Here is a 15,434-nt window from a genome sequence, read left to right on the forward strand (position 1 = left end):
GGTGGCCATTTGGCCCATCATGTCTGTGTTGGCTCTCTCAAGGAGCAATTCACCTTGTGCCACTCCCCAGCTTTCTCCCCATAGCACTGCACACTCTTCTTTTTCAAATAATAACTCAATTTCCTGTTGATTGCCTGAATTGAACCTGCCACCACCACACTCTCAGGTACTGCATTCCAGATCTGCTCCACTAAAAAGAGCCCCAGCCTCTCTAGTTATTCCCTATAATTAAAGCTTCTAACCTCAATCTTCTTAGTAAAGCTTCCATGTACCCTATCCACGGCCTTGGCATCATTACCAAAGCACCCAAAACTGGACACAATATTCTAATTGCAGTTGGACCAATGATCTGTAAGGCAATGAAACAAAAAAGATTCCTTACTTGGAATCAACAAAAGACAGACGCATTGAAGCAAACTTCAAATAATATTTTGTTTGCATACTACATATTCCTATCACAAAACAGAAACAGGTAAGCACAGATTTTGCATGAGAACTTATTGCTACTTTGCCCTCAAGCCAAATGAAAAGAGCTGAGACATTATTGTTGTCAATATAAACAAATACTTAACATGCTTACATAGCATTCCTGCTACACAAAATTTGAACAATTTCAATAGGTTGTGAAAATAGTAAGCAGCTCAACATAATCCAAATACGCTATTTGCTCATCCAATAATATTGCCAACAGTATGTTTTAGGGCAAAGTATTCACTGACTGAAGGAATCCAATGCACTAACACTTATGACCAACATTCAGGTCAACAAAACGGCAGCTTCCCATGTCAGTATTTTCATTTAGAATCAATGAAGGGAATATTAGCTTGTACAAAACATATACAAATTCTAGGCTAAAGCACTTGATTTATAAAATGACTGTTATTCATAACCTTTTCATAATCCTGAATATGAAAAGCAAAGCCCCTTATAACAGAGCATATTTAGTAACTATATTTGTATCTGATTCTAAGTGCACTGTGCTTTCACTCTTGCTTTATGTAGCTTTATGGATAGGGCAACATACTAGATATCCCAAAGTGAGCAATGTCATAGCTGTTTACCAGTTTTCCTGTGGATTCTGAACCCAGGTCTTAAAATTTATTTTTGCTACATTTATTAAGACTGAAAATTGTTTGAGCTCTCAGGACAAAAATGAACACAAATTAATGCAGTTTGCCAAAGAGACATTTACTAGATGTGTATTTAAGATAAAGCAGCTGATTATTTATTTTCGGTACAGGTTTCCCAGTCAGGGCCGCACACTGGGCTTTGGCCCCTGTCCTCCAGGGCAGCTTGGGATCTGGTTCTAAGAGCGAGAAGGAACCAGTTATGGATGAGAGAGAAAAGGGTTATGTCAACATTGATATAATAAAACCTGGATTTAAATGCATTCCTTCTCTGTATTTGTGGTTTCCCCAAGTCAATGAGGAACTCTTTGTAAGAAATCTGCAGAGCTCTATGTGCATGAAATATCCATATTTACTCCCAGGCTCACCTGTTTTTCCTTACTCCTTTTTAAAAGAGCATCTAGCTGCCACCCACCTGAGAAAATTCCCATTATTACACTTGCGAGTGATACCCACAACCTCTTCCAGTAAGCTCCCCACCCATCATCTCTCTCTCTCTGCAATTCTTCCACCATTTAAAAACATGATATAGGAGGACTAGGTCATGCAGCTCCTCAAGCCTGTTCTGCCATTTAATATGATCATGGCTGATCTTCTGCCTCAACTCCACTTTCCCACCTCCTCCCATTTCCATTGATTCCCTGAGAGTCTTAAAATCTAGCTATCTCAGCCTTGAATATACTCAACAATACAGCATCCACAACCCTCGGTGATAGAGAATTCGCCAGATTCGCAACCCTCTGTGTGAAAGAAATTCTCCTCATCTCAGTCCTAAATGATCAGCCCGTTATCCTGAGACTGTGTCCCTCTGTTCTAGGTTCCTCAGTCAGGGGAAACATCCTCTCAGTCTCCATCCTGTCAAGACCCTTCAGAATCTTCAAGGAAAGTTTCAAGGAATATAGGGCCAATTTACTCAGCCTCTCTTCATTGGTTCCTGGGATGAATCAAATGAACCTTCATTGCACAGCGTCCAAGGGAAGTTTATCCTTCCTTATAAATTGAGAACAAACCCGTGCACAGTACTCCAGGTGTGGTCTCACCGAAGCCTATTCCTATTGTAGCGAGATTTCCTTACTCTTGTACTCCAATGCCCTTGCAGTAAAAGGAAAACATCCCATTTGCCTTCCCAATTGCTTGCTGTGTATCTGCATGCTAACCTTCTGTATTCCTTGTTAAAGTGCGCCCAAGTTTCTCTGAACATCAAAATTTAAAAGATTCACGTGTTTTAAAAAACTCTTTTTTTTATTCTTACAACCAAAGTGAATAACCACATGCTTCCCCACATTATACTCCACCATGTTGTCACTTTGCTGTCCACTCACGTGACCTGTCGATTTCTCTTTGCAGCCACTTTCCATCCTCCTCACTGCTTACATTCCTACTTAACTTTGCATCATCAACAAACTTGGGTACATTATTCTTGGTCTCCTTGTCTAATTCGTTAATACAAGTTGTAAATAGCTTATGTCCCAGCACCAATCCATGTGATACTCCACTAGTTACAGCCTGCAAACTTGAAAATGCCCCATTTATTTCTATTCTCGGCTTCCTAAATGCTTCCTCCATCCAAGCTAATATATTATCCCTTATTTCATGAGCCCTTATCGTGCATTCTAATGTTTCAAGTGACATATTGATGCCTTTTAGAAATCCAAGTATACAACATCTACTGGATCCCCTTTATCTACTCGACCTTTTCACATCCTCAAAAACTCTAATTAATTTTGTAAAATCATGTTGGCTCTGTGTGATCACACCATAAATTTTCTAAATACATTTTCATGATTTCCTTAATAAGAAGATTCCAGCATTTTCGCAATGACCATTGTCAGGCTAACTTGACTGTAGTTCCCTGTTTTTCTCTCCCTCATTTCTTGAATATCAGTGTTACATTTGTTTACTTCCAACTCCATTCTTGAGTTGAGGAAATTTTGGAAAATCATACTATTGCACCCACTATCTTTGCAGCTACCTCTTTTAGAACCCTAGGATGTATGCTTTTAGTACCTTAAGTTTCTTCAATACTAAGTTCCTCACTCTTATTAGCCCCTTGGTTACCTTTGATTTCTGGTATGCAAGCTGTCGCTTCTACTGTGAAGATGGACACAAAATATTTGTTCAATAGCTCTGCCATTTCCTCATTCCCCTTGGTAATTTCTCCTGTCTCTGTTTCTAAGGGATCAGCATTTACTTTAGCTTCTCTACACCTTTTTATGTACTTGCAAAAGCTCTTACAATCTGGTTTTTATATTCCTGGCTAGCTTACTCTCATATTTTATATTTTCCCTTTTTATCAACTTTTTGGTGTCCTTTGGTGATTCCCAAAACTCTCCCAATCTTCAAGCTTAAGACTATTCCTTGCAACATTATATGCTTCTTATTTTAACACTATGCTTAACTGCATTCGTAAGTCACAGACAGATCTTTCTCACTGAGCCTTTGTTTTTTAATGGAAAGCATTTTGCTGAACATTTTGAATAATTTCTTTAAATGTTTCCCATTGTCTATTTACTGCCATATCTTTTTAGTCTATTACCTAATAAGCCTCAGCCAGCTTGCCCGTCATACCTATGTAATTGGTTTCATTTAAGGTTAAGATTTTTGTTTTGGACTCAAGCATGTTGTTTTCAAATTTAATATGAAATTCAATTGAATTATAATTGCTTTTTCCTCAGAGGATTTTTTACTGTAAGATTATTAATTAAACCTGCCTCATTACATAATACTAGATCTGAAATAGCTTGATTCCTTGTTGATTCCACAGCGTATTGTTCTAGGAAGCTGTCACAAAAGCATCCTGCAAAAACATCTTCCAGGCTTTGCCAATTTGGTTTGTCCAGTTTATAAGATGATCAAAATCTCCCATGATTATTGCTTCACTTTTGTTACAAGTTACAATTATCTCTCGCATAATGCTTTGTCCAGTGATGTAACTACTGTTGGCTGGGGCTATAAACTACTTCCACCAGTGTTTTCTGACACTTGCTATTCCTAATCTCTACCCCTACTAATTCTAATTCCTGATCTTCTGAGCAAAGATCCTTTCTTACTACTGTCCTTATTTAATCTTTTACAGGGCTACTCTTCCTTTTTTCCCGTTCTGGCTGTCTTTTCAACATGTGCACACCCTGGAATATTTATTTCAACCTTGGTCACCTTGTAGCCATGTCTCTGTAATGGCAAATAGATCAAACTCATTTAGCTATATTTGTACTGCTAGTTTATCATATTATAAATGTCCGTGCATTTAGATAATGGACCCTTAATTTTATTTCTTTACCAGTCCTCTTTGCATGGACTATATTCACTGATGAGCTATTAACTTTGAACACTCTGTCCTTTCCTGTCCCACACTGCTTGTCTTTACTCAAATCGTTATACTGCCCTACTGCCTTAACTTTTCTCTTTACATTTCTAAAATGCCCTTCAGCCCTACCCACTTTTAGTTGAAAGCCCTATCCACAGACACTGATTCCAGCCCAGTTTAAGTGGGGCCTACCCCAACGGAACAGTTCTCCCTTTTCCCAATACCAGATACAGTGCTCAATGAATCAAAATCCTTTCTTCCCACACCACTCTTGAGCCACGTGTTTAACCTGCATGACCCTCTGCCTATTTGTGTGTGGGTCAAGTAGTAATCTAGAGATTATTTTCCTTGAGGTTCTGTTTATTAATTTAGAACCTAGTTGCTCAAACTCCTTCTGCAGAACCTTAGTTCTGCTCATGTCGTTGGTTCTGACATGGAGCATGACAATTGGATTTTCTCCCTCCAAATTCTTCTCCAATTGCTAGGGGATGCCCCGAAACCTCATGCCAGGCAGGCTTCAGATCTCCTGGCCATGGCTGCAAAGAATAGCATCTAGTCCCTTGAGTGTGCTATCAGCCATGGTTCACTTGGCAGCAAGCGAGGCTCCGATTCAGGAGGTTCTGGGTCCAAATTCTACTCCAGGATTTGAGCACAAATATCTAGGCTGGCACTCCAGTGCAGTACAGAGGAAGTGTGCACTGTCAGAGTGATATCTTTCAGATGAGACGTTAAACCGAGGCCCCTTCTACTGCCTCAGGTGGATGTAAAAAATCACATAACACTATTCCGAAGAAGAGCAAGGGAGTTATCCCTAGGGTACTGGTCAATATTTATCCCTTAATTACCATTGCAAAAACAGGTCAGCTGGTCATTATCGAATATTTGTTTCTGGGAGTTTTATTGTGTACAGATTGGCTGCTATGTCACCCATATTACAACAGTGGCAGAATTACCTGGAAAAACTCAGCAGGCAAACAACAGTGGCTTCACTCTAAAAGTACTTAATTGGCTGTAAAACACTTTAGGGTGTCCTGAGGCCATGAGAGACGCCATATAAATGTAAGTCTTTCTTTTATTTCGATAGCACAATTTGGTAACCCCACTTGAATGGCCTCCTGCACCATGGTTAATCTGGCCTGCAATCCTTATTTCCATCAAAGCAGCTAACAAGCACCTCGTAATTGTTGGACAATGGCAAGAGCCAGGTTCTTCCTTCACTACATCCTAGATCTGCATACCTGCCTGACTCACAGTTACACCCTCCTGCCCCTGAGCATCAACCATCTCGAAAGTATCACTTAACCTAAGGGAAGTGACTGCCTCCTGGAACAAAGGACTAATTTTTACTGTGGGCTTCAGGACACCAAAATTGGAACCAAATGGAGGTCCGAAACCCACACTCCCGGCAGCAGGGTCCAGCTCAGCAATCTTCACAGAGGCGGCCTCCTAACTGGCCACCTCCATGTTCACCATCCAATCAAGGAGGGCAGAGGAGATGTAGATGCTGCCGGCCCAAGCTGGCAGCTCTGAAGCCTTGGTGGTCCCACTGGGAGAAGTGGACACTGCTGAGGCAAGTTGGTTTCGAGAGAGTGCCTCCATTTTGAGGCACCTTCAGAAAGGCAAGTAAAAAATTTAAAATCAGAGGGATAAAGCAGACGGCACCTTTAGATGGCCCCTTGAAGTTTGAAGGGCGGCCATCAGTGCCCATAGCCCCCTCTTTGGGGCAATGAAGCCTCTGTCTCTGATGACCGAACTCTGTGCGGCCGCAGCGAGGCAGTCTCCATAAATTTGGTGGTTACCCCAAGCAGCAGGGACCACAGCACTGCTGGCAAAATGCCAGGGGGCACAGAAAAATCACCCTTAATAGGGCCTTCAATTATTTAAAATGTCTGCCCACTGGTCTTTCTGCAGTTAGTCCCTCTGAAGGGAAACCCTCCCCCAGCAGTGAGAATGCACAAGGACCTATTCCGACACAGCTCTCCATTATTTTCCCCACCTCTCACCCTAGAACTGGGAAAATCCTGTCCAAAGTGTGTAGGTAACTCTGCCTATCCCTGATGACCCAAAATGTTTGCAGCGCAGATTCCAGCCCAATAACTCTGAACTGAGGTTCCTCGAGCAGCAGCCATCACAGATGTAGTTGTCCTGCGGTGCTGTCCAGAAATTCCGACATGATGCAGCTATGGCATCACACTTGCTCTGCCATGCCTATCTCAAGTTAGATGATGCTGTATGGTAACTCATAGAGTGCATTAACCATTATAACATGGAGTTTCTCCAACTGAATTGCTCGACTTAAAACTAGATAGATGATGGAGAAATGAAGGAATAACAGTTACCCAACAGCAAGACACACTGCTATGATAGACTGAGAGGGTTTAAATAAACCAGGCTGACTGTAAAATTCTTTACAGAAAAAAATATTTATATGCACACAGACAAGCAGAACATAGGTTCAAATTCCTTCATAGGGAGTGTTTATATTGTACTATGCATTTATAAGGTATTAGAGCAGTGGAATTAGCTAATAAGCCACAGCAGCTTGATTTACTGCAGGGCTGTTAAGCTGTAACCTACCTGCATTTGGGTCCTCATTTAGACGACTATATTTAGACTGGTCCAACTTTGTCCTACACTTCTCAATCGGTACCCAGGCATATGTCTCTGGACACAGCAAGTCAGATGGATGGTACTGACCCTGAGAAGCAACAACAAAGAAACACTAGACATAAGTTACACAGTAATATTTTGAGTGATCTAATTATTGCAATGTATGAAAACAAATGTAGGGGAAGAAAAATTCATGAAGATCTGATAATTTGAAAAACCAACCCTAAAATGAAGTATAAAACTAATTGGTAGATGTGCTAAAATATAATACTTCAGACACTGCAGGAGAGGATGAAAGAAAAGCATTGTTAAATAAATGGTAACATTTTTATTAGTGTAGTGCTGTTGTGAATTATGCTTTTAAGTTAAGGAAAAGGTGATGTCTTTTACCTGATGCTGCAAATAATTTATATACGCAAAGGTCATGACACCCCAGATCCCCAAACTAAGTAGAGTTTTATGTGGTCCGCTATCCTGACGTGGAACACAAAAGTCCTAAAAAGTCTCTTAAACCTTGCAGCATACACATGAACAGCAGGAATTTGAAGCAAGTTCCATCCCTGGTTGATGCCAAGGAAAATCATATCAGGAAAAAGGGATGGGATAAATAAACACAGCAACTAAAAATCAAAAAACAGAAACCGTTAGGAAGATACTATCAACAACAGCAGTCTTTTCTGTCATGAGTACCATAAAATTGATTAACTCATGTACTTTATGGATTAATGAAATTTGTTATTAGTTTGAAATATATACATTTCTATATACAATTACAATTTTTGTTGTATGGTACGTACTTCCTATGCACATCCAGTGTTAACGATTTTTATAGTGGAATATGTCAGCAAGACACAATAGAAACCCTATCAGATTAAGTTGTTACGATCAGGCAAGGAGGGGGTTGAATGGCTTCCCTCTTCTTGTTTGGCTGCAATATTTTTTTTTTGAAAAGAACATACTTGCCAAATCATTCTGTTTAACAGTTTATGCACTGTGATCATAAAAGATGCAATTGGGCATGTTTTCTTGAGTTTAACAAAGAGGTAAGCTTTATTATATTTAAACCGATCTAAGTAAAATAATCAATGCGCTCCAAACACACACTTGGAGTTCACACACACGCACCAATGGATTACGGAGTGGGGAAGGATAGATTTGTCAACTTAGAATCAGAGAAATAAAAGGGATACACAGCGTGTATTTCGTTGACTCGGCTGGCTTCAGGCTGAATTTAGTGGTTTTGCTCTTCGGTGATCCCAATGCTTCCAATTTAAAGATGTAGACGGCTGATTTAGCTATTCTCCTGGAGGCGGTTATGCAGAGAAAGCGAAGGTTTAAGCACACAAAGGGTGGACCTGCCACATGACCATCACCCAGTGATTCAAACATGGTCAGGACTAGAGTATTTCCCCTTGTAGCTTAATCAGTTCATATCTGGGAAACCGCTCTCTTATCCAATATCTCATTGTTCAAGTGATTGGGTTTAGCATATTCCCATTTAGATTGATGAGATCATGTCTGGGGACTGCCTGTTATCCTAGGTGATTGCCTTGATGACTTGCTAATGGGAACAGGATATGTGGCTCATTCATATTCTCCTGAGGCCATGGTCCATGATGGGTCTTAGCAGACACGGTGTCTAAATCTCAGTGGGTTGCAATGTGGAAAGTACAGTGATGCAAATTGGGTAGCCATCTTTGTTGTGGGCTCAAGTCACACTTTTAGCCTGTGTTTTAAAAAAGCCTTATTTTAAAAAGTTTAGTTCAGTTTTCCAGCCGGTGGATTAAAAACCATTATTTGGCAGAAAGCATGTTTTAGTGACAATGTTAACATTTCACAGTCAAGTACCAATTAAACTACTCAATATGATCCTTAAAGTTTTTCCTACCATTTCCTTCCCTTTGTAATGGAAATTTCTATTGCCAAATTAAGGCCAATAACAAAATAAATATTAAAAATTACATATACCATAATAATGATTTATGTTGTCCGTGAAATATTTTCCCCTTTTTAATACTTCATTGAAGTTTTTACTTGAAGATCTCAACCACTCCCAAAAGGCTTGGTTGGGCATTTGATATTTCTTTCAAGAGTGATAATGCAGGGCAGGGTTTTGCAGATGGTGGGGTTTCCCAATCTGCCACCCAAATGAGTTGGCAGGGGATGCATCCCTGCTAATCACGGCAGCCCTGCAGCTATTTAACTCCCAGGAGTATTAATTGGCTGGAGATGGGGCTTTCGCTCCTGTGAGGGACAGGTGTGCTGCCTCAGAAAGCTGCCAGTCAATCGGATTGGGACTAGGACTACAAGCAGTCCCCAGATTCTAAGTCCCGGAGCCCAGGATCAGGTAAGTGCAGGGCTTTGGGAGGTAAGGCCCGGGGGGGAGCGGGAGGGTGTGTGTTGCAGAGGCCAGAAGGGGAGGGAGTGTCCACAAGCAAAGACCTTTGGCGGTGAGGCATCAGATGTGGAAATGGGTCTTTTGAGGGGGGGCTCAGCCCCCCCCACCCAACCCAGCCCACCCCCCCACCACCCTTACACCGAGCCTGAGCAGGGTGACCTGTTCGGCCTTCCCCACGCCAAGCTCCTGAACTATTTCCACCAGCCTCAAAATTGATGCCGGAAAGGAAGTGGCCCTTAACCCTCAACTGGGGCAAGGGCAGGCTGTCCGAGGCCTGGCCCGTCCCCCATAAAATTACAGATAGGTCGGGGGCAGGCAGGAGAGTGGATGGAAGGCCACCTGGGGTATTTTATGTTATGGTACAGGTGATGGTAAATGCTGAGCTCCCCAAATCCCAGAGGGAAAATTGAAACAGCTTCCAAAATGTTTTTGTAATTTGTATAGTATTGAGAGGTTCTGAAATCAGGAAATGATGTCCCCGACTACTTGTGATGATTTTACAGCAGAGTAAATATTTGTTAAAAGAATAAAGCAAAAAACCACAATCACACTACAACAGAAGAATGGCTTCACACAGTAAACAGTACTTTAAAACAGTTCCACAAGATTTTAACTACCTTCAGAGCTAAACTTCCCCTTTTCTATTCAGCAACTATCCTTATAGATTTTAAAATCTGTAGAATTCTAATAATTAATACCACACAGTGCCTTTTTCCTTGGGGTGTCCTTTGAGGTGGACAGCAACTGGTTCTCCCAATCTGGCCTTGTTCACACTGTCTTCTGGGAGATCTAAACAGCTATCCTGCTGACTTCTGACACATCTGACCAGCTACCCCCACCTGGGCATCAGCATTTCCTTAAATGCATTCCTTCCCTTTGGTCTCTTTATTGTCTCAACCAGTCTCTTCGGAAATGCTTTCTTCCCAGAATTGATTAAACTCGTTTGATTACCTAGCTCTTGGACTTGTAAAAACAAACTTACCCTATTTTTTACCTTTCTTACACCTTTTACAACCTGCATATATCCGCCTTTGAACTAAAACAATTCAATGCAAAAACACTCCTGCTATTGCTTTATGTAAAATTGAAGTTCCTCTTGGTTCATTAACATATCAAAACCACTTCTTACTGCTAGTTTTAGACTCGTGCAGTCACTCTGGCTCTTACTCCAATTACCCCAGCCACCTGTCTTCCAGCACATAAGAAAAATGACAGTGATATTAGCAGATGAAAACTATTACAATTTCTTGACATACAAGACCTACCAGCTGTCGGCCGGGGCTGTAGTATTCTGCCCATGGGTACCTGAAGGTAAGTGCTGTATTCTGAATATTTGCAGCCAAAACAATTTCCTAAGATGCATTAGTATCATTTAAGCTGCCCAAACAATAGGATGTTACACTCTCAATTGTAATAAAATCCATTTGAACAAACCATTGCACCAATGAAGGTAGATAAGCAAGAGTGTGCACATATAAATCAATAGTTTCCTTAGTAATCAAATCAGCATGTATCTCTGAACCATGAAGCTCAAAACACCATTGGCAAGGCCCTATGTTGCTCAGTCAAATGGAACAAGGGTTCCAAATAAATATGTTCAAGTAGGGAGTTTCAATTCTGTACTTTGCAGCTTCAGAAATGAAATCCCAAAACAAAAATAATGATACCGTACGTTGTATACAATTTTAAAAACACACGGTGAGAACCTCCATTCTCTGCCATAATGGAGATCTCTCTTCTCCTGGATGGAAATTGGTGCATAATTCAGAATCCTCAAATGTTAGCTTTACAAATGTGGTACAGCAATACCACAGGCATTGGAATAAAAATAAAGCTAACCTGCCTGGGCTTTAAAGGTTGATTCAGGCAGGATGAAACTGGTGCTAGCATTTTGCACAAAGGTTTGTTCTACAAAAATTAAAGTGTTGATAATGCAGGTTTCATGTTACATACAGTGCAGATTATACAGATTTCTAATTCCTTGTTTAGCAATACTTCTTCAAATGGCCTTCTCACATTTAAATCTCTCAGGACTTTTAAAAAATGCAAAATGGTCCTCCTCAAACTTTCGTTATGGAGATGCTCAAGTACCTTGTTACTACATGGGATGTTTTCTCAGTACAATGGCATACATTTCATATTTCAGGGGCTGAACATTATTTAGGATGGCCCCATGGATTTAATGCCTTTAATTATATCTAGGCATACAAGACTTGTATATAAGATGAAGCACAAGCCGACAAGACTTTCAAAGCAAATAACAAAGTGAAGTGAAATTAACTTTTGAAATTAAAACAAATTACTTTTGTAATTAAAATTGTAGTGCAATTAGAACAGTAATGTATTCTGATTTATTCATAACCAATTGAAAATATATTCTGAATGTTATTTATTTATAACCAATTGAAAATACTCTGATAATTTTGCGTTGTGCAGTGTCAATTATACATTGCATAGTGGTCTGCAATGATACCAAATACTACTGAAAAATGTGTTACAAAAGTAGTGAAGTTACAGAAATGGCTTCAAGGCTGCAATTTCCCTGGGGAAGGTCAGATATAGTGCTTTCTGCCGTCCGATCAAATTACAGGCCTGGTATTTATTGTTCTGTATATAATTAAGAACTTAACAGGTAAATTTTGCAGCAGAATGGTTAAGAATTTGAATCCTGAATGAACTAACAAAGTGTCTGTTCCAAGCATAACACAATCAAATTATACACTATATATTGATTTACATTTTAATTTCATGAGAATTATATTTCACTATAAATAACTAAACCTGTTTTCAGTTAGAGGGCATTTCATGTTTTGCCTCCAGTTTCTATATTAACAAAAAGTAATACAACTTTTGACTTGTCATCATCAAACTCATAAAATAGTTTTATCTAATTTTTTTTAAGGTTTGCTTTGTGGTTGAAATTCTTTTCCATGGATCTGGAATTTAAGTTACTGGCATTTTGAGAAGGGGAGAAAAAGGCCACTTTATCTTCTTGGCGCCCAAAAGTTTATAGTTAGGAGAAAGTGGCACACTGCCTAAAACGGTTACAACAGAACTGTAGTGTTCAGTTTTCAGGGTGAATAACTGTATTCATGCTTAAACTCTTCTACAGGAATTAGTGTAATCCTCTGAAAGCAGAGCAGGGTTCAGTACAAAGGTGGCCCTTTAAAGTTGGTTATTCCTCAACTGCTGTTAAAAATACATCTTGTACAATAGAGCCATTTTCTCTTACTTTTAATTTATTTCACATGTTTTATTCCAACATGATTCAGTTTTCCTCAGTCACACCTTCAAAATGGAATATTTCATGATAAAACTCAGTTAAGAGAATGAAGTCAGTCCTTCTACAATGTGATGGTATTTTGATCAAAACTGCCAACTTTGCAGGAAGCTGCGAAAAGATTCACCTCTTTGGGCAGAACAAAGAGATGTGCATCAATTTAATAATGGCTACGGTAATACAACATCAACTTATGTCTACTATGGAGGATGAGACACCAGACGGGACACCATTGGAATAACCAAGATTGGAGATGACAAGGGCATATATAAAAGAGTTTCAACACCAGATGAGCCAGAGGTGGAAGTGGGAGAAGTTACGGTGGTGAAAGTAGGCAGTCTTTATGATGGAGGGGACACAGGTTGGGAACTCGGCTCAAGGCGAACAGTCTAGTCAAGCCCAAAACAGTGGCTGGGGTGGAGAATGGAATCAGAAGCAAGGGTGCAGTTTTGTTGGCGGGCTGAAGATAATGGTTTTTGTTTTGTCAAAGTTCATCTGGAGGAGACTATGGCTCATTCAGTAGTGGATTTTGGATAAATGCCTGACAATAATACAAAATACAATTCAAGATCATTTTAGTACAGTTACAATTTTTTCAAATCAGTTTGTAATGGAAACAATACAACTATGTGCCATTTATTTTCCTAACAAGCCCTGAAAGTCTGCTTATGATAATCATTAAATGCAGTTCATAACTAAAACTTTTTTCCAGGTGGGATGAAAGCCAACAAAAAGCAAAAAACTCCTCTTTGGATACTAGACTTTTCATTCTTCTTGTTCAGATACTTGAGAGTGAGAAGAGAGAGAAATGCATTTGTATAAACAGAAATTTTCTAGACAGCCCGCTCAATATGTGAGAATTAGCGGTAAAGAACGGCAATTACACACCTAAAATGAACAGAAACCTACTGAAAAACAGGGCTGTACAACAACAAAAATGTGAATAAGAGTTGCAATGAAAGAACTAGTATAACTGGGCTACACTGTGTAACACTCTTGTCATCAGTTAAATGCTACTTCTATTATTCTTGAAAAAATCCATTTATTAAAATTATAAATAATACTTTCTCAATGTGGTTTGCATTGGCCTGAACACATTGCAACACAAAGCAGAAGAATTTCATTAAACTCTAGCGGAATTAATCTGGAAGCAAGGCAGTGCTTCAATTTATTAAATTCTGACTTTTCTATGAAAGAGGACACCAGTCGATTCTCTTCAATAAACTTACTCAAGGATTTTGTGGCCCCACTTACTGATTTCATTACACTAATGTAGATTGATTCAATTATATTCTGGGTGAATGCTTTGCCTCCTATGGCAAGTAACCCAAGCCTGCCTATTTTGACTAACACTGTTGGGCAGTCAGGAACTAGAACACAATTTCAACAGAAGGCGAACAGTATAGATCACTAAACAACCTGGGCTCAGCAATGTGAAACTAAATGTGTTTTCTTATAAAGTAAACCACTATAAAATCACAGGACTTTTGTTACTTCAGATTAAAGAGCAAGGAGTGCACTCAAGAGACCGTTGTGTAATTTCAAATTGTTTTTAGTTGACGTTGGTTGCTTGTTTGTGATGATTTCTGCTGCTTTGAGATGGTTGCACAGACTTGCACTGTCTCCCCAAGTAATGTTTTCTTTTACAATGAGAAGAAAACTAGCTGATGAAACAATTTCTGAAGAGAAAACTGATCATGTGGTGTTGGTCACAGATAAAATAAATAACTTTAGTACATTATTCCATACGTTAAAAACCCTACTATATTATCATGCCTGTATTTTGACTTGATTTCCAAATTTCAAAAAAATACTTGGGCCTGTAATATTTTGCTAATTTTTTTAATACTAAACTGAGCTTGTTGTGTGGCTGAGTGGGCCATGCTAACCTTTTGATTTTTGGGCAATATGGCTCGGTTGCCGGAGGTTGTGCTTGATTTTATCTTTAGTAATGGTAAGCATTGATAGTTATTGTCCAAAAATAGCTCCTGGCCAGTGAACCCAATTTGAAGACAGATAGAATCCACATTTGAGATGCAGAGCTCTCTCCAATTAAGTTATTTTTTTGAATTAAGCAGAAGCATCCTTCCAAAGCAACTAAGCAAAGGACTAATGAAAGGGTTAATAATGATGTGAATACACATGCAAAATAAGCATCATTACTGCTGGCAGATCAGCCTTTCAGATGTGTTCAAATCAGAACAGTCTCTTATCACTGATTTTAGTGGCTCTAGGCTCATAAAATAGAGCTACTTGCTACTTATAGGCAGATGGGATAAAACCAGTATTCAATCCCATTTTGCTGTTGGCATCTGCAAAAGGTCCAGCCTATTCCTCCATCCTGGACAAATAGAGAACAGGAATGAAATATTTTATTACATACCCATCTTAATCATCAACTTTTACATTAAAAATTCCCAAGTCCACATTTATAATGGAAATTGTCTATGGAAACTGTATTTGCACCCTTCCTCCCCATTCCCAGGGAAGGCATGGCAGCACTACCACTGAATGGAGAGGATAATCGTGTGACAAGTTTACATAAGCTGTTATCATTCCAAATGACACAGGAATTTATAATGGAAACATAAAAATGAAGATTAAATGTTTAATTTTAAAATGGAGACTTTGTTACATCTGCACTCCCAGATCTTCTGGCCTAAAGATCACACCTTTGTACACATATTAGTACATAATTATAATAATGTGCTT

General features: G+C 39.4%; 1 protein-coding gene and 1 long non-coding RNA gene across 9 annotated transcripts in view; one reads left to right on the top strand and one right to left on the bottom strand.

Annotated features, from left to right (window-relative positions):
* The window catches only part of ate1 (arginyltransferase 1), a 270,016-nt gene that overhangs the window by 33,471 nt on the left and 221,111 nt on the right, over window positions 1-15,434 (bottom strand). For all 8 annotated transcript variants that reach the window (XM_078564783.1, XM_078564788.1, XM_078564787.1 and 5 more), the window contains one exon: window positions 7,012-7,132. In XM_078564783.1, the coding sequence (XP_078420909.1) occupies window positions 7,012-7,132 (121 nt within the window). The remainder of the gene's footprint in view (window positions 1-7,011; window positions 7,133-15,434) is intronic.
* Window positions 1-15,434, top strand: part of LOC144694417 (uncharacterized) — a 33,818-nt gene that overhangs the window by 6,399 nt on the left and 11,985 nt on the right. The window contains exon 2 of the long non-coding RNA XR_013579746.1: window positions 11,879-11,993. This is a non-coding gene — a long non-coding RNA (uncharacterized LOC144694417). The remainder of the gene's footprint in view (window positions 1-11,878; window positions 11,994-15,434) is intronic.

This window comes from Cetorhinus maximus, chromosome 20, assembly GCF_964194155.1.
Source record: "Cetorhinus maximus chromosome 20, sCetMax3.hap1.1, whole genome shotgun sequence".
In the NCBI taxonomy this organism is placed as follows: Eukaryota; Metazoa; Chordata; class Chondrichthyes; order Lamniformes; family Cetorhinidae; genus Cetorhinus; species Cetorhinus maximus.